The 19,419-nt window shown below is 48.0% G+C and overlaps 1 protein-coding gene across 2 annotated transcripts in view; it reads right to left on the minus strand.

Moving 5' to 3' along the window:
* Positions 1 to 58: 58 nt before the first annotated feature.
* LOC114639025 (zinc finger protein 568) overlaps positions 59 to 19,419 on the minus strand; it is a 44,858-nt gene continuing 25,497 nt past the window's right edge. The window contains exons 6-9 of one of the 2 annotated variants that reach the window (XM_028787686.1): positions 12,614 to 12,660; positions 9,140 to 9,263; positions 7,260 to 7,355; positions 59 to 6,104 (exon numbers count right to left, since the gene is read on the minus strand). In XM_028787686.1, the coding sequence (XP_028643519.1) occupies positions 4,663 to 6,104; positions 7,260 to 7,355; positions 9,140 to 9,263; positions 12,614 to 12,660 (1,709 nt within the window). In that variant the 3' untranslated portion in view covers positions 59 to 4,662. Of the gene's footprint in view, positions 6,105 to 7,259; positions 7,356 to 9,139; positions 9,264 to 12,613; positions 12,664 to 19,419 lie in introns of both variants that reach the window. The other variant, XM_028787685.1, reaches the window with a different exon arrangement.

Below are 19,419 nucleotides of genomic sequence, written 5' to 3' on the forward strand. Positions count from 1 at the left end.
AGTGTTCTTGGCTGTACCCTCTGCAGGCACAGGAAAAGAAAGTGAGACGTCACCATACTTTTCTGAAGTGATTTATTTTATTTTATAAAATCTCAACCCAAACCAAGCAAATACAACCCGTGCTTCAGAAATATTAGGCTGCAATTACACACAGGCAATCAATTCTCTGCATTTTTAGTCAAGAAGATTAAAGCCATAAAAATAGGGAAAACTACTTGAGGTAAAAGATTTCAGAAACAAAACGAGTACTACAGATAAACACTGCTTAAAACCGGGTGGGAAGGCACACCTACGGCTCACTGTGGCCAGAGCTGGTTGTTCCTGTGAATGGTTTATTAATACACAGTGGTAGCCAGTTCTGTTCTGGCCAGAAACACACTGACATTTTAGAGTGTGACATAATTTGTTTTGGGGGCTGTGCTGTGCACCCCAGGACACAGAGAAGGATCTCTGGCCTCTGCCCAGTAGACATAAGCAGCAGTCATCTTTAAAGTGACAACTGTCCACTGGGGACGTGGTAGAAGTGGCTGAGGACTGCTGACTATACAGGATGCACTTCTCTGTGGCAAAGGCTGCACAGAAGCAGTCCCCAACCTGAAATACTCACTGTCTGGCCCTTCATAAAACATGTGCTAACTATTTTGACAGAAACGGGCAAATGACATATACTAGACTAAGACAACAAATTGCCCAAGTGTACTATGATCTTCTAGGTGTGTTACAAAGTGAGACCCATAGCAATGTGCAATTCACAGAAACAAAGCTCTAATGACCCACAGGCCAGGGAGAAGCCCCACCTCCCTAGCAGTCAAGGAAGTGCAAATGGAAGGCACGTTTTCAGTCCTGGTTAACACAGTTGAGAAACACACTGGTTCCAGTGGATATGACGGTGAGCTCCACGCGGAAACAATAAGGCACCAAGTACATTTGAAGTCTACTATGCTAAGGCAGGAATTTAGCTGCTCTATAGAAACGGAGGCAGCAACATGAGGTAATGCTTGTGTCCTGAACTCACATTGCCTACGGTGAAGGTAACACTTGCTAGGAAAGAACAGGCTGCAGCACATGGCTTGTCTGTGTTATGGGAGATAGCCGAGCTGTGAGTAGTGACTAGAACGCCCTCCTCAGGACATCACCGTATGAGGAAAGGAGCCTGCTGCATCCCTGTGTGTGCACAATCCCACTCAACCCATTCTTCCCCACCCAGAACCTGTGACCAAGACAAATCTTAAGCTTGCGTGTGGATCTCAACCAGAGAGATGGCAGTGCAGCATCCACTGTTGGCACTTAAGAAACAGTGTACATGTGTCATTTTCTAAATAAATCACTGTAGAATATGTTTGGTTTCAGGTGCATCATGATGCATACACTTGGGGTAGGACATTCAAGTCTAAAAAAATATGTATACAGGAGCAGAAAATTAAAAAGCATCCTTCCAACTCTAAAATCTGTACTAAAAGCACCCTTTAAAAAACTTTTATTAATTTATTTAATTCCTATAAAATGTGCAAGTTCTCCTCTTAGAAGAATAGTTAATATTTTTAGATAGATAGGTTTTAAAGTTAATATACCAGTGCAGATTAAAACTCAGTTATCATTTCTCCCTTTCAAAAAGTATTTGACCGGCTGGGGTGTGGGCTCAGTCAGTAAAGCGCTTGCCGGGCAAGCGTGAGGACCTGACCCCCAAATCTCCCCAAAACCCTCATGAAAAAGCCAGGTGACGTGCGCACCTGTGTTCAATTCCAATGCGAGGAAAACAGAGCTGAGTACATCCTGGGTTTCACTGGCCAGTCGGCTGAGCCTAACGGGTAAGTCCCAGCTCCTCGTGAGACCCTGCATCAGAAAACCAGAGTAGATGGCTCCTGAGGAAGGACCCCTTAGCTCGGCCGCTGGCCTGCACACGTGTGCGCCCATGCCCACATGCTGCCTGCACTCCGTCATAACTGTTCTGCAGGCGCCTGCCTAGTAATTTCAGCTTTCCCTAGCACATGACGTGACGCTCTGCAGGGTAGGCAGATGAGCTCGAGATAGCAGACTGCTCTCAACATGGACGCCTACAGACCAGGGGGAAGGACAAGGACGGGGACTTACTTCCCAGCAGGCTCTGCTAGTCTCAAGTGACTGTATAGCCCGGACTCACTCACTCACTGGCACTTCAACATAAGTCCTTTGCACAAAGCACCACGCTGCTCACTCCTGGGCTGCCAGACACTGCACGCTGCTACAATCACAGAACCCTCTAAGGACAGTGGATTGGTAAATAGCCGACTGGATTTTCGATGCTGCTGCCTTTTCCACCTTGGTGAGTGTGTGCTGCCTTCCCAGCAGTGAGTGCCTCATGTCCCCAAGAGGTAGAAGGTGTCAGCTGTCAGGTGACTCGCTCGCTGTTAGAGGGGGAGTGTAGCTCCGGAAGCAGCTTCCCCTCAGCTCTAACTTCATTCAGGAAAACAATATTTTTCCAGCATTTAAATATACTATATAAAGCAGGATATAAAAACACACTATCAAATGCTCTAAGTAAATATACTACATCTTACAAAATTGAAGTTGAATATATATTTCAATAATATGGCTAAGAAAATACTTTGGAAAATAATGCTTCTTATGTCAGATATACCATAAATGGCTGAATATAAACATCCCACGTTACTGAAACTGAATATATTGGTGTAAAAATATTTTTAAAAGCTAACTTTCCAAGCGTTATATAGACTGTAAAGAGCTGAGTAGTAATTTTCGGTGTCTGGATTTCTTATTCTGTAGGTCCAGGAAAAGGAGAGTTCATGGTTCCATGACACCACAGTGTCAATGACGATGCTGTTCTACAGCAGTCTCAGCCTCAGAGAGCCAGCACCGCCTGATGGCACAGATGTACTCCCTGCAGCTGGGAAGACCATGTCCCTGGATCTTGTTACTAAGCCCATGGTGGTCTCCTGCCCAGTCAGTCACATGTGACACCAAGGCCACAGCCACACGAACCTGTCACACTGTGGTGACACTGCAGGAGAGTGGCTAACATCTGCTGACGGGTAGGACTTATGCTCTCTGCTCATTTAAGCTTGCCTTACTTCCTAAGAACTTCATCTCCTGTACAACATTGTGTGTGTGTGCGTGTGTGCATGCATGCGTGCGTGTGTGATCTATTCCAAGGTTTACTTTTGCAAGGTTTAATTTTGTTACTTTCTTTGTCTGCTGGAGTTGAGTAGTTATTTGCTCTTCTGTTACTTAGAATACTTACTGGGAATCACCAGGACTAGGTACTGTGACAGGTATAATAAATACAGAATCCTAGACCTTCCAGTCCCCATTTTTTACACATACGAAAGGAAGTTCATTTTCCTCAGAGTATAGTTTCAGCCACAGTGTACCAGATTCAACATATAGTGTAATTTATTCCTAATGGACCTTTAGATATGAACGTATTTATATAGGCACTTTAACATTTCCTATGGAGGCTTGGATCTTGGTTAAAGCTTTACTATTTTCCAGTTCTCTAGTGTACAGATCACGGCATGGCTTTTCTTTATGAAAGTTCTGAGACTGCAACACATTGTCCAGGCTACCCCCCAACTCACTAGGTAGACCAGATGGACTTGAATGCCTGTCTTGTTCCTACCTCCCACGTGCTGGGATTACAGGATGTCTGTAGCACCACACCTCGCTCAGGGAGGCTTTAGTAAATTATCCAAATCCCAGCCCCTCCTCATACTGACCTCACCACATTCCAATTATGAGGCCTCTTAGCAGCAGAAGGGTATGAACAAAAGCTCTAAGTCTTTCTTCATAAGAATTCTCTAACAGTCAAAGAGATGAGGCAAGATGTCCTCCAGTGACTGGACATGTAAGGCTTTCTTCTTGTAACAGTCTTAAGTTCACAGTTATGAAAATAATAAAGAAAGCAGCTATCTTTGGCGTAATTTTTTGCTTGTTTGTTGTTTTACTTAAGAGTCTCCAGGCTAGCCTCAACTTGTGATCTTCCTACCTTTGGCTTCCAGGCGCTTATATTAAAGGCGTGTAATAGCATGCAGCATGCCCGCTGCATTATTACAGGCGTGTAACAGCATGCCTGAAACATGGGGCTAACACTGCTACCTTGGAGAAGTTACACAGTCAGTAAATAATCTGCCCGGCTCGTGAGGACATGTAAAAAGTCCGCATGGCCGGGTCCTTTCCACACTCCGCATTTCAAATAACTTTATAAAGTAGTGAGCGTTCCATGAGCGTCGTGTGGGATGAGAGACGAGTGGGCTGCATTTTAGCACAAGTGTGGCCTGAGGCATGATAGAGAGTCACGCTGTGTAATGATTGAGTTCTCTCCTCGGACGGCTGGCCCGGGTACCGCTAATCTCTGAGATGCTCACTGCCCTGCTCGGCTTATCCAGCTAGGAATGCCCTGAGGCCTGTTTGGCTCTGGCCACTGAGAGGCACTCCTCCTCCCTCCTTTACACCCATGGAACTTTCCAGTTGTTCGTCTACTAAAGCCTATGGTAAATTCTGATTTCTGTAGTTAATATGGTTTCTTTCTGTTGGCAAGTGTCCAATCACTTCAGGCCCTAATTGGTCTTTGAAATTCTAGCACTGATGAGAAACCCTGTAACTTGGTCTTCCACAGTTGTCAGCCACCACAGGGTTTTTAAACTGGATGGATTTCCTGATGGCAACTCATTCACTCCTCTGTCCGGTGTGAATCCTCTGATGCTGGGTAAGGTGAGAGCCGCGAATAAAGGCCTTCCCACATTGCTGACACTTATAGGGCTTCTCCCCGGTGTGGATTTTCAGGTGTCGGCTGAGCTCGGAGCCGCGGCCGAAGGTCTTCCCACACTCCTTACACTCATAGGGCTTCTCGCCACTGTGACTTCTCTCATGATGGGTCAGCTCTGATCTTCGAATGAAGGCCTTCCCACACTCCTTACATTTGTGGGGTCTGTCTCCAGTGTGAACTTTCTGATGTCTAAGGAGCTCTGTGGTGCAAGTGAAGGACTTTCCGCACTCCTTACACTTGTAGGGTTTATCACCTGAATGGGCCCTCTGATGCCGGGCAAGTTCTGACCCACGACGGAAGCCTTTGCCACACTCCTTACACTTATAGGGCTTCTCACCAGTGTGAACACTCTGATGGCGAAGGAGGTGTGAGTCAGAGATGAAGCCCTTGCCACACTCCTTACACTTGTGGGGCTTCTCCCCAGTGTGTGTCATCTGATGCAGAGTGAGCTGGGAGGCACAGCTGTACACCTTGTCACAGTCCTGACACTCAAAGCGCCTGGCCCCGGCGTGAGTGAGCAGGTGAAGGCTGAGCTGTGTGTCGTAGCGGAAGGCCTTGCCACACTCCTTACACTTGTGAGGCTTCTCCCCGGTGTGGATGCGCTGGTGGCGGAGCAGGTGGGAGGGGCGCATGAAGGCCTTCCCGCACTCCTTGCACTCGAAGCACTTCTCGTCAGTGTGAACTCTCTGGTGAAGACTGAGCTGGGCGTTCGATGGGAAGGCCTTCCCGCACTCCTGACACTTGTAGGGCTTCTCCCCCAGGTGCAGCTTTTGGTGGTGACTGAGCTGGGAGGGCATGTGGAAGGCCTTCCCACACTCCTTACACTTGTGCGGCCTCTCACTCCCCTGAGCGCTCTGAGGTTTGCAGGGGTCAGAACCACACGCAAGGGCACTGTTCTGACCCTCACTGCCTTTTCTGCTTTCCTGAGCTCTCTGACGCACAGCCGTGTCTGGCGTGCCGTTAAGGACCTTCCCACGCTGTGCATGCGCACTGGCCTTTGCCTTACTGTGAGTCTGCTCACGGTCACTGGGAGGCGGCTGGCACACGGACGTTTTGTGGCATTTCTCACACCTGCAGGGTTTTCCTCCCGGGTGAGCCTCCCTGTGAGCTGTGCGCTTGGCGGAACCAGGCCTCCCAGCAGAGGTTTCTGCAGCCTGACTCAAGTGTCCCTCCTGACGGACATGTCGACTCTCCACCTCGCACGTGACTTCTCTGTTACCTCCGGCCCTGCTGTCCTCAAGGCTCGAGCAGGTATGGTTTTTTGCCATCTTTTGTTGCAACATTTTAATTTTGGAACTGTCCTTTGAAAGGAAGTTCTTGGCTTCTGTCCTAGACTCCCAATCTGTAAGACAGTAAGAAAGTGGAAGGTTAGTCACACTTCAGAAAGGGCTAGTGTCAGAAGTGATGACTGCAATCACTGGAATCGAGGGAGGAAGGGTATGAGCAGAGAGACCGTCATGAGAGCCCATAAGGGACGGGGAAGGTCGTGTTCCGTCTACACTGAGAGGTGACCAAGTCAGACTGGAGCCCCACGCACCATGTCCAGGACTGACCCAGGAAACAGAGAGAACATAGACAACGGGCCGTCAACAGCCGCGCCCAGCTCTAGCTTCAGACCATGAGCAGATGTTCAGCTCAAAAATTAAAAAAAAAAAAAAAAAACCCTTATTGCCGGAAAAATGTTCTTCAGAGTCAGGAAGGGGAGGAGCATTTCCCAGTTACTTCAAAGGCCAGGACACCCATAGTTTTCTTCTGATGTGTGCTTTTACACAAGAATTCTAAAACCTTTTCAAGACAACACTGTTGTACTGTAAACATCTTGCTTGATGTCCTTACATTGTATCAGCATGAAAGTGAGCAGTGTCCTGCTTGACATCCCCACTGTCAGTCTACAGCGCTGCCATGCTGGCTATGGACAGACTCTACCAAGGACGGCTGTTGTGAAAATACCTTTCAATTTGACGGCTGTGATGGACACCCAAGTCCACAAATACTAAAGCTATCCACCAATTGTACAGGGATGAGTTTTATGATCCGTGAGCTGTATCTCAATGAAGGTGTTTAAAAAGCCAAGAGCACCAGGCGGTGGTGGTGCACACCTTTGACCCCAGCACTGGGAGGCAGAGGCAGGTGGATCTCTGTGAGTTCGAGGCCAGCCTGGTCTATAGAGTGAGTTCCAGGACAGCCAGGGCTACACAGAGAAACCCTGTCTCAAAAAACCAAAAAGACAAGAGAAAACTAGACTCAAAATACAGGTAAAATGCTTGTCATGGGTCCTTCTCAGGAATGGGCAGGACTGTGACAGAACACTGGTGTGAGAGCGGGGGAGGAAGAGTTCAGAGCCTTGTGCTAGGACACCCTTCCCCCAGACCCCAGACCTCAGACCTCAGGCTTGGCTTGCAGGAAGCTTTCCCAGCAGCACCTCAGAGGCTGCCTTCTCAGACTGCCTGGGTGACAATCTGCCCTGGTCTCCCCAGCCCCACCGGCCATCACTTACCAGGATGCCAAATTTTTGTCTCATTCCTCATAACCATCCAGGGCTCTTTCCCCTGCTCTAAAAGGGAGACCACACGTGGCTTAGTGTCAGCAAGACCTGTCCAAAGACAAAGGGGACATTTACTGTGCACGTCAGAGTTGCCGCAGGCCTTGAGTCCTAGTGTTGGCTTGTAGGCCATGGCTTAAGTCATTACTTTCTGCCATCACCTGCCACTACATATAAAAGGACGCCACCACCCCAGCTCTCTCTCTCTCTCTCTCTCTGTTCCCACCCCAGCTCTCTCTCTCTCTCTCTGTTCCCATGCACTATATTATTCCTGGCTTGTCTCTCTCTTTCTCCCCCCCCCCCCCCCCCCCCGTCCTTCTCTGTCCCCTCATGGCTCTGCTCCTGTCTGTCTGCCTCTACCCCTACTCCAGACCCTCACTCCCCTCCCTTCCCCTGAATAAATCCTCTTATGCCAGATCTGAGCATGGCATGATGACTCGGGCACAGCTTGGCATGGGCTCTGCGGGTACTCTCGCCGAATTATATTTCATTACACCTAGCACTCTAGAGGCAGAGGCAGGTGGATCTCTGTGGGTTCAAGGCAAGCCTGGGCTACATAGTAGAAATTAAGTCCATGTTTGCCAAGAGAAAAAAACGGTCTCAGCCATGAGAGGAGAAGTGGCCAGAAGCCCCACTCCTAACCCAGAAGCTCTTTTCTCCAACTGACAACTCCCACAAGGGAAAAGTTAGCTTTTCTCCAAAGGACTCTCACTGGGTATAGAAACCCACTTACTGGCAGCCCCCATGCTCAGTAGTAGGTGTCCAAGACAAACTCAGTGGTATGGTTGGAGATTTTTCTCTCTTGATATCAAGATGGTTCGTCTGAGCATTTTTTCCCAGTTTTTTTCTTTTAAACATTAACAGATCTTTTGCTTATATATTATGGTTTCCAATTGGTTTTCTCTATGTGTAAAGGTGTGTTTCTCCTGCTTTTACATCCGCCCCCGCCCTGTCTGTCTAGTCCTATCCTGGCTTGTTTTCTAATGACAGAAAGAAAGGGCATGGATTTGGGTTGTGGGGAGGGTGGAGATGGTCTGGAGGGATCTGGGGAGGGAGATGCAATCAGCACATACTGTATGGAAAAAAATCTCTGTTCAATAAAAGACTGAGAGAAAAAGTGGGGGGGGGGGGCAGTGTGGAGTGGGGAGAAAGTGGGCCAGCAAGATGGCTCAATGAGTAAAGGCCTGGCAAACTGAATCCAGTCTTGGGAACCCAAGTAAAGATGGGTGGACAGAAGCCACGCCACAGAGATGTCCTCTGACCTTTATGTTCATGCCATCCCCCACTCAATAATTAAAACAATAAAGAAAAATATCATTTCTAAGGATCAAAGTGAAGGAGCGTTAAGGCACTGGAGAACATAACATGCTCGTGTGCATATGTGTGTGTGTGCACAGGTGTGGCCAAATTAACTTAACCCAGTGCTTGAAAAGTGTTCATGAAAAACTCAACAAAAGCTTTTGGTGGTGGTGGTGCATGCCTAGTTCCCTAGCACCTATGAAGCTGAGGCAGGAGGATTGTCAGTTTAAGACAACAGACTTTGTCTCAAACAAAACAAGTCAGTAGGAGCTGGAGAGATGGCTCGGCAGTTGAGAGCACGGCCTGCAGGACTGGAGCTCAATTCTTAGCACCCGCATGGCGGCTCACAACGGTCTGTAACTCAAATTCTAGGGGCTCTAATGCCTTCTTCTGGTTTCCAAGGGTACCAGGCATGCATGTGATACACAGACATACATGTAGGCAAGATACCCATATACATAAAAAAAAAGCGTTTTCCATAAAGGACATGAGAATCACACCCAGCACTTCTGAACTTTGTTGGGGGATGAGCTTACTCAGTGAAAGCAGGCTGCTGTAGGTATCCAGCATCACAGCACGGTACAAATTCCTGTGGGAATGGTGCAAGCACTCCCACTCCTCCAGAGAGAAGTAAATGACCACATCCTCAAACCGCGGGTCCTGAAACCACATACAGACATGCCATGTGTGACACAAAGACACATACAGACAGCAGAGAAGACAACCCTCTGGAGCGCCTGCTGCCCCTCCCACATGGCGGCCAGTGTGAGAACAAAGGAGCCCCTGGGGCTCTGAGCACCCCTGCTCCTTGACACTCCACACAAAGTCCATGGAACTGGTGTTTCTCAACGGAGTGTAATTCTAGTCACTGCCTCATGTTCCACGGCAGGTGTGTGTGTGTGTGTGTGTGTGTGTGTGGTGTGTCTTTGTTAAACTTTTCCTAACTGGTCACTTTTCTAACCCGAGCTGTAACTCGGGTTGAGTCACTGTGGTCCCTGCCTCCCTTCTCTGGCCCTATGAACGTCTGTCCTTCTACATGTTTACATCTAAACAGTCTCACTGTGAACCCTCACACCCATGACCTGACCTGTACGCCTCCCGTCTCGTGCTGTCCTCTGTAGTTCCAAAGAACCGAGGACACTCACACCTCCAACCAGTGCCCCACCCTCAGCTTCTATGTATGGAAACTCAAGAGTAATATAAAGGGGTCTTCTACAGTGAGCAAAGCTGGAACTGGTTTAGCTGGACCCCAACTATTTGGGTCACCACTCCAATCTGCAAGCTGCAAGAAATGTACTTCCCCCTGACGACAAGCTTTTAAGAAGGCACCCACAAAACAGCCCTGAAAAGAGTTAAAATGGTGAAACACATCCATCACCACAATGTGCAAAACACAACAAAGATTATAGGACCATTAGCCAGCACAACAGGTGCTCAGATCCCCAACTCCCTGATAACAGAAACCAAAACACTGAAGTAGATGGAAGTCTGAGGAAAATTTTAGAGTCCTACTTTTAAAAACAATGACCTAGGGCTGGAGAGATGGCTCAGTGGTTAAGAGCACTGACTGCTCTTCCAAAGGTGCCGAGTTTAATTCTCAGCAACCACATGGTGGCTCACAACCATCTGTAATGGAATCCGATGCCCTCTTCTGGAGCGTCTGAAGAAAGTAATGGTGTACTCATATACATTAAATAAATAAATAAATAAATAAATAAATAAATGTTTAAAAACAAAAAAACAAACCACCCTAATGACCTAGTAAGAGCGAGTAGGTGAGCCGGCCATGTGCCTCACAGGCTGCACACTGAGAGCAGGCCCACACTCGGCCCTGTTGGTGAAGCCATGGGTGAGCCAGCTAATGGTGTGAGAGTGGGAGAGTGGGCCCGAGCTTTGAGAGTGGGGCGGGCTCTGGTGTGGGTGAGCCTGCCCTAAGGGCAGGAGAGCAGGAGAGCTTGCCCTGGGGCTTCAGGTTGACCAACTCAGCTACCATCCAGGCCCACTTCAATAATTGGTCTATCCCAAACTCTACTCCATCTATGAACTGCTAGAGTGTGTGAAAACTTTGGATCTGCAGGACTTCCGTGACACAGGGCAATAGCCGTGAGGAGACCTGGAGAGGACCCAAGCCAGAGATCTTAAACCTAACCAATGACTCCTTGCAATGAACATTTGCAAGAGAAGATGTGTGGGCAGAGGGATAGACTATGGAACACACTGGACACACTGGACACACTGGACACACTACAGCTTCCACAATGAGAAGTTTTCTATGCTTTGTTTTGGTTGGGGTGTCGGTGTGTGTGCGTGTGTATGTGTGCGCGCATGGGCTTTATTTTGGAGGGGATGTCTCGAGGGCAAAGGGTGGATATGAGGGATGGGGAAATGAGTGGGACTTCGATACACGATGCGAAACTCCAGAAGGACCAAGAAAAAGTTAAAAATAAAAACAAAACCCAATGACCTAGGGAGTCACTGTCACCAGCTATGTAACCACCAGTGACCTAATCAGGACACGGGGGAAGTTCAAATCCAAGAGTTGTATAGTGGCCCATACTTTTAGTCACAGCATTAGGGAGGCAGAGGCAAGAGGATCTCTCTGAGTTTGGGTCATCCTGGCCTTCAAAGTGAGTTCCAGGACATCCAGGGCTGTACAGTCAAACCCTTCTCAAAACAAACCAATCTGTGAGTCACACAGATGGCCGTGGTTAAATTACATGGGTCACAAAACAAATCTGGGACATGTAAAGAGATTGGGGTGTTGTCTGGGGTGGGAAGAAGATAGGAGAGGGTCCAGAAAGAGTTATCAGAATGCATTCTATATCAGCATGAAATTGTCAAAGGAAAATCATCAAAAAAGAAAATCGAGGGCCTAGAAAGATGGCTCAGCGGTTAGATCATTGGCTGCTCTTCCAGAGGATGCAGGTTCAATTTCCACCACGCAAAGGCACCTCATAATCATCAGTAATTCCAGTCTCTGGGGACCTGCCATCTTCTTCTAGCTCTTGTGGGTACCAGGCACACATGTAGTGCAGAGACACATATACAGGCAAAACACCCACACACATAAAATAAAAATAAATCTTAGAAAGTAGAAGAATGTAGCCACCACACAAATATCTCCTGAAGGCTAGGGGAGGTGCTGTGGCAAGGCCGTGGCCCTCACAGGCCCACAGCAGCCCCTACCCAGGCTGAGCCAGCAGGACCAGTCAGCACTAATGGGACTCAGTAGGTTAAAAAAAGGCTAAGGGGACTGTCTGCAGGAGGTAACAGAAAAAGCCGAGGAGGCACGTGATCAACGGACATTACTTTCAAGGAGTAAATAAAGACGCCCTATTGAAATGACATAGTCAGAGCTGTGTCACGGGGTCATGACTAGGATTGAATAAGATCACACTTGGGAAGAACCTCAAACCACTGTGACACAAAGCAAGTGCTTGAGCTGGTGATTTCTGTCAGCGTGCTCATGCACTGAAAACAGACTCACGGGGCCAATCACAGCACAGACGAAAGAGTCTGAAAACAGTGACCACTGAGTGTCTTCTGGGTGACTAATGTTCTCGATCAGTTCTCAATCGTTTTTTGCAGAAATCTTCTTTCCTAATGTACATACAGAATGCAATCAACGTTTTCCATCTTGTGGAAAAGTGAGTTGAAGAGGCCAGGCAGACACCCTAGGCTGTTATAACTTTTAAGAAAGAATGCCGTCACTACAGTGACCCTAGAAGGGACAACACAGAAATTAGGCAGAACAACCTTATTCTGCTAACTGGTCAGGTTCATCATCAAGATTCTGTTCTAATGAACAAAAGTCTAGAACACAGAGGTTCTAGACAACCCAGATGCTGTTCGTACAAAGCAGCCGCCCTAGGCTGGTATGGGGAAACTACACCACAAGCGTGCCTTTCTCTTCTCCACATCACCTAAGTCTCCCGAGAAGACTCCTCAGTTCTCAGCAGCGTTTAGAAACTAAAAAGCTTTTCTACGAACAAAGTGCAAATGTGGCTTACCTTGGCCATGTCCTTAGAGGCAAAACTCTTCATTTCTCCTCTTCTGGCTTCTTGGAAAGAGAAAGAGGTGGGAAATGGTTAGGAACTGCACTCAGAGAGAGCATCCTCCTGCACCGCCCCCTACCCCCTAAGACGACAAAGAGGCCCAGACCTCACCCACCGCCTTCTCCAATTTTGACTTAGTAAAAAGGTAGCCTTATGACCCAGAATGGGATCCTAGGGCAGAGTCCCAGAGGCAGCTTTATTGAGAAAAAGCTACAGCCACCATCTTTAACCAATCAGATCTCACGCATCTCAGATGGTAAGCAGGGCTGGACTTGTCTGGTTAGTCCGTGGGTGAGGGAGAACCTTACTCCACTGTCTTTAGGCCCAAGCCTGGCTCTACGACATGTGCACTGCTGTCCTTCAGTCTGTGGCATCTACAGATGAGGAGTGGGAGTTCTCAGGGTTCCAGAATGCCCACCTTAAACCTAGAGCTAACCTGAGGACCAGAAGTCCCAGTACTGGAGAGCTGTGGGGAGGTTTGGAGAGAGTGCTGGTAGCTGTGGGCCTTGCTGCTGGACACAAGCACACACCGCGAGTTAGAAAGGCTTTCTACAGTTGTAGTACATGCCAGTCAGACTCTAGCCGGTGTACACCCAGCTCCCAAAGACGAGAGTCTACTGTGCTCACAAAAGGAAGACAGTGTGCCCCGGGGCACGGCTGCTGCTGGGCACCATGGAGCAGCCCATATACACGACTACTAATGTCCCTAAGATAGGAGCAAGGAAGCGGAGAGTGCAGCAACACAGTCAGGGGGAGCTCTTCCTTGAGTGTCCCTCCTGCACCCCCTACTGACTGAGCTTAACATCACACTCGCTAGTAAAAGATCAGTTACAGCTCATGCCAAGGAGTAACTAAACCTTCCATCCAGCCACAGCCTGTAGCTGGCAGCCTTTCCCTCTGGCTACTCAGTCCCTATATACCATCAGACACACGCTTACGCTCCCTGTGACCACACAACCCTAAATACCATCAGACACATGCTTAAGCTCTCTGTGACCACACAACCCTATATACCATCAGACACACGCTTAAGCTCCCTGTGACCACACAACTCTTTAGTTGTACCTAGCGACTTGCAGCTAAGCAACTGAGAAGATGCACCATCCTAACGGTTGGTTATCAATAGTAACTGGCTAATTAGTGGCTATATGAATTACTTTTCAAATTTAGGTACACTACACTGAACACTCTTTTACCTAAAGAGTCTGTTACAGCTAGCTGAGTGTGCGGTGCACACCTTTAATCCCAACACTCAGGAGGATCTCTGTGAGGCCAGCCTGGTCTACAGAGTGAGTTCCAGGACATCCAAGGCTACACAGAGAAACCTTGTCTTGAAAAACCAAAAAGAAAAAAAAAAACCCTGAAGATCTGTATATAGAATAAAAATAAAAAGCATAGATAATACATAAACACATGTAATAAGATAAAATATACCAAGTTAATAGCAGCCTCTACCTTTGCAATTGGACACATGTTATACTTGAGGGCTGTAGCTTCCTCTTCAAGAAGGTATTCTGTACCACTGTTCATCAACATGCAATTAAAGGGCCACTCAAGTCCTTAGGTTTTACAAGCAGGGTGACCTAAACCTTCATTCCGGAGGTTGGATTCCTCACCTCAATCACCCCCCCCCAATAGTGCTGCCATGTCCCACCAAGTCACACACACTGAGCAAGAGCAAGCCAGGGCCTCCTGGGCACAAACCACCCCTACTGCCTTGGTGCAGCCACAATCCAGATTTTCATGAAGTCATAGTCATTCCAACAGTAGGTGTATTTGTCTCTGCTAATTCTTTCTGTTTAATCTCCCCAGTCTGAGCTCTGTAAGCTACTTGAGCAAAGTAGCTGAGTCTGAGGAAAGGTGACGTGGGCCTGGACTCAGTCAGCTGACCGACATTTAAAACCACTGGAGCTTCGGAGGTGGGGATAGCGTCAGAACTCACTTTCATTAAAGAGCACTCACGTTATGTTTGCTGCAGCAAAAGTATATGAACAAATGAGATGTCACCTCTCTTAGTGACATCAGTCACCCCACAGGAGGCGCCTTATGCCTCCTGAGTCATCTGCTGTCAGCCACTTCTCCAGCGGACCTCAATTTTATCATTTTGATATAAAGGTCAGACAGGCTCAGACTCCTCACAGTATAGTTAACATTACGGTTTACTTCATCTTCAATATTGGTTTCTTTCCCTCTACCTGACCCCTCCCCCCTTCCAGTTTTTCTGTTCTGGAACTCTTTCTGTAGACCAGGCTGGCCTCCAACTCACAGAGATCTGCCCCCCACCCCCAGTCTCCTGAGTGCAGGGGTTAAAGGTGTGTCCTACCACTGTCCAGCCTTATGGAGGCTAAGTTGAGAGTGGACTATTCTGGAAAATCTCACTACTGGGCCAGAGTGTCCTCCAGGCTTGGATCAGAACCTCCTGCCTTTAATCTAAGGACACTTAATTTTCCCTTGGTTTACCATCTGTGACATTTGTCACACCCTAGGAAGGGAGTTAAAGACTCATGAAGATTGTTTCTTATCCCTCTCAAGTGGATCTGATTAATTAGCCAAAACTCTCGTAATGGGCCTCAAACACTTTACACACTCAGATACCTTCATGCAGTTAAACAGCAAACGGACACAGTTCCTCTATCACGGCCTTTTCCGCCTTGGAAGCTGCCTTCCCTCTGTTATTACAAAAACCAGACGCGAAGCATGGAGTTCCAGCACGTGGGAGGCAGGCACAGCTCAGAGTTACAGCCAGGGGTACACAGGGAAACAAAACAAAAACCAAACAGAACCCCCATCTCCACCCCTGCCAACCCCAAATCCCTCTCCTCCAGCTGGCCAGGGCTCCAACTCTGCTTCCCTCTGTGAAGCAGCGGCCTCGGGGAGCTTTCATCCCGGCTCGATTCTCTGCTCGGATCAGGTCCGGCTTCTCGGGATAACACCCAGGTTCCTTGTTTGGATATCCCGGCTCCTGCTCCTTTCCCAAGCTGCTGGGAGTGAATGCTTGCTGCACAGCCAGCGCCTGCCTCCAGAAAAGCAAGCTTCGGAACCCGCCACATCTCCCTTGCCAGACGAGTACAAAGTTCTCAGTCCCTCAAAATGTCCACTCTCACTCGTACGGTCCTGCGACAACCTAACTCCCTCTCTCTGAAGCTCCTTAGTTGCCCTGCAGTGCCCAACGGGGAAACCCTACATGCATCTGTGTCCCGTTTTTAGCTGGAAGTAGACAGCCACTTCAGCAGCTGCTCAGGAGTAACTGATGCCTGTTCCCATGGAACTGTCTAGGGGGACACACTGTCCATTGACATAATTTAAATTTTTGGGTTAGGTAGCTAGCAGATATCAGCAGGCAAGGAGGCCATTGAGGAAAGACCCCTCTCCCAAGGCACCCTTCTCCTCTAGGATTTCCCACACTAGAGACTGTCCTAAGACTTTCCTGATAAGTCTTTGTCCACCTTTGCCCAGCAGGAAAAGAACTACTCAGTTCACAAGGGTCTCCCCTCCCCCACCTTTCATCTGGCTAATTAAAAAACAAAAACAAACAAAACTCCTCAAGAATGTTAGCCAGGCACGTCAGTGTTTAAAGGTCCTCTACAAACTTGTTTTTCTAGATTCCTGTTCTTCCGTACTTCCAGGCAAAGGCAGCCTCACACAAACTACTGACTACCCATCCATCAGACATGTGTCATAGGACCTCTCTGTCTTGAGACAGAAGGGACAGACAGCCATGCTGCCACATGGCTGAGTGCTCCTTGAAGCCCCACATCGTGCTGCTGTCTGTTTGTTCCTCTATGACGGTAGTAACATTTAATAAGTCTCACACATAGAAAGACGAGAAGAAGGCACTGGGAATCACGCAGAACAAATCTAAAACAGGGAACCGGCCACTCTTCTGCCAGGCTCACTAACAGGGACTATACTGGGCAGACTTGGTAAATGCAAACGGCTTCTGTGTTGCTCAGTTGTTAAATTTAGTTGAAGCAGAAGCAGTGCCGTGAGTTATGGAAACTGGCATCAGTTTCGCTCCCGAGGCAGCTGCTGAAGCTTCCCGTGGGTTTGGCACAGGCGCGTGCCACAGCTGACACCATCTGTTATCCACTGGTGCAGTCATCAGTCAAAATGACCACTGTGACTCGCATTTCCACGGCTCGATGAGCTAAGAAAGACTCTATTACGATAGCATTAACAGTACTAAAACTGACAAGTTTTCATACATACACGCCTCACATTACCCAGCGACCCCTGCCTCACTGTTCATCTAGTCAGGAGAAATGCTTCTCTTTCTTAAGTCTCGGGGACACACGCTATGCTTGCTTCCTTTCTGACAGCCCCCAAAATGGAAGCTGTTCAGCTATTCACCGACAGGTGACTGGATAAGTTAGTTGTGAGAACATGACTAATAAAAAGAAGTAACTGAGACAGCAGTGTGGCAAAAGCTCCCAGGATCTGAGCAAACGAGGCCGGCTGCCACCGATGGTGCACAGTCCCGCGAACATGCAGCACCAGAATGTGCAAACTGATCCACCAGGACGGAAGCCGGAATTGGTGACTTTAGACTGGAGACTTCTGGGGGAAGGGGCAGATGAGACTGTGGGAAAGTTGACTGAATATTCTCTCCCAGAGTCAGGCACGGATGTCTCTGTGTGTACAGCTATCAAGATGCAGACTCAGGACTATGTAAAATGCTTCCATTTTTAAAAAGGAAAAAGTTTAGTCTTCAAAGAAGTAAACAGTCTCTGGAGTCCAGGGTAAAGACCTGAGAGAAGGGCTGAGAGGCTGACAGGCTGACTTACGTAGACTATTTCAGAGCAAAAGTAGAGAGTGGCTAGTATGCTGGCTTCTCGTTTTGAGTGCATAAAGCTTCTAACAAGTAAACCTATTTTAAAACCAACATCTCCTAGACCCACCCACAGTGAGACCCAGGAAAAGCTATTCCTCCAGTTCTGAGACACAGGCAGATATGAGAACCACTGCGGACTGGAGCGGAAACCACAGAAAACCCCACACCACAGCCGTGAGTCCCAGTGGCATCGCTGCACAACGCTGAGTCCCAGTCTCAGGAGAGCACGCCACACTTTTTTGAGTTTCTTTTTTACATAAAGTGGATTTTATATAAAATATAAGAAGGTGGTATCCATTTTGGTTAATAAAGTTGGTCTGTAGTGTTTTAACAGGATTTCAGTGCCATCACAAGGATTGACATCCAAGGGCATTTTGAATGCTAAATACAAGAGTAAAGAGGTTGCTTAGTTTGGGTGGTTGAAACACTACACCAAGCAATTTCCCTCCCTTTCTCTGTAACTCCTCAGGCAATACTACAGCTGCATTTGGCAGCTCAAGTTTCAACATTTCAAAGCAGAAGGGTTGAGGAGAAGCTGGGGGGGGGGGGGAGGCAGAATGAATAAATTGAGAAATGTAACTGACAGAGGCAGCTGCCACTTGTGGCAAACCAGAGACCAGTCTGATGATAGGTTTTTTTCTTCACAGCTGTCCTGACATCTTCCCAAGCAGACTATGGTCACTACATTCTTGAGCAAACGTGCCTGAGACTCAGGATGGAGAAGCCTGAGAGTGAGCAGACAGAACGTGCTTCGCATCCATTCCTACATGGTACAAACAGAGACTATGGAGCCCATCAACTGGGGAAAGTAGAAAAGCAGAGGATGGTACCATGAGCAGCGCAGAGAAGCCAGTTCCTCCTGTCCAGTACAGTCTTAGCAACAGCACCTGTCACTTTCCCTGGCAACAAACCACAGCAAACACATGTCAAACCTTGTTTCTATTTGCTTCTCAGAATGTCTGATTTGCCCACTGTCTACTGAGTGGTACACAAAGGACAGAAATGTGTAGCACCAAGGAATAATAAATTGTAGTTATCATAAATCTGTTCTCTCTCTCTCCAAAATTTCCACCTTGAGCCTCAACCCAAGTCTGTCTAGCATCAGGAATGGCTAGCATGTGGAAACAAGGCAAACAAGCGTATAGAAAGAGCAGGCCTTTCCTGGCAGGTGCTTCAGTCTGATCTCTACCTGCCTCACCAGGTTCTTAGTCCAGACCACAGAAATTCTCCACTGTGCGTCTGACAGGAGGCACGGAAAGCCACCTTCTGAATACACCCAGAGCTCTGTTCCTCACAAGGCCAGCCCCAGGAGCCTTATGCAAAAGCCTACTTAACCTAGTGGAGCTTCAGTGACACTAACTGGCCTGAGAAAGAGGGTTCCCTGTAGTCACCCTGCTCACCTACAAGGTAAAACCTCACAGGCACGAGTGAGGCTCACAGTTTAGAGCAGCAATTCACTGGACGATGGAGAGCAGATACTCCCTTCTCATCAGGTGCTAGAACAGGGGAGACTCACTGGAAAGAGGGAAAGGGACATCAGGATGGAGATGCCGCACAAGATTCCCAGAGTTCCCTTCCTCTCCGTCCACACCCGGCCACCATATCACGACAGGTCTGTTTCCTGGAGTTACTTTTGTCAGGAAGTTTCTAGTTTTCCATAATAAACAAAGTGCAAGGCACAGAAAAAATTAAAAATCAGAGTTAGGACAAGAAGCTGACTCAGGTATGACAAGACCATTGTAGTTGAGCAGATGAGATTTAAAATAGAGTAGCATCCTGAAGGCTTAGTGGGAAGAAGCGGGGGATGGGGATAAAATTTCTAAAAAAATGAAACAGGATCCAATGCCACAGATCAGAGATACTGCCGCCGAGCAGTGGTGGCGCACGCCTTTAATCCCAGCACTTGGGAGGCAGAGGCAGGTGGATTTCT

This window comes from Grammomys surdaster, unplaced genomic scaffold (assembly GCF_004785775.1).
Source record: "Grammomys surdaster isolate TR1022 unplaced genomic scaffold, NIH_TR_1.0 125671, whole genome shotgun sequence".
Lineage (NCBI taxonomy): Eukaryota > Metazoa > Chordata > Mammalia > Rodentia > Muridae > Grammomys > Grammomys surdaster.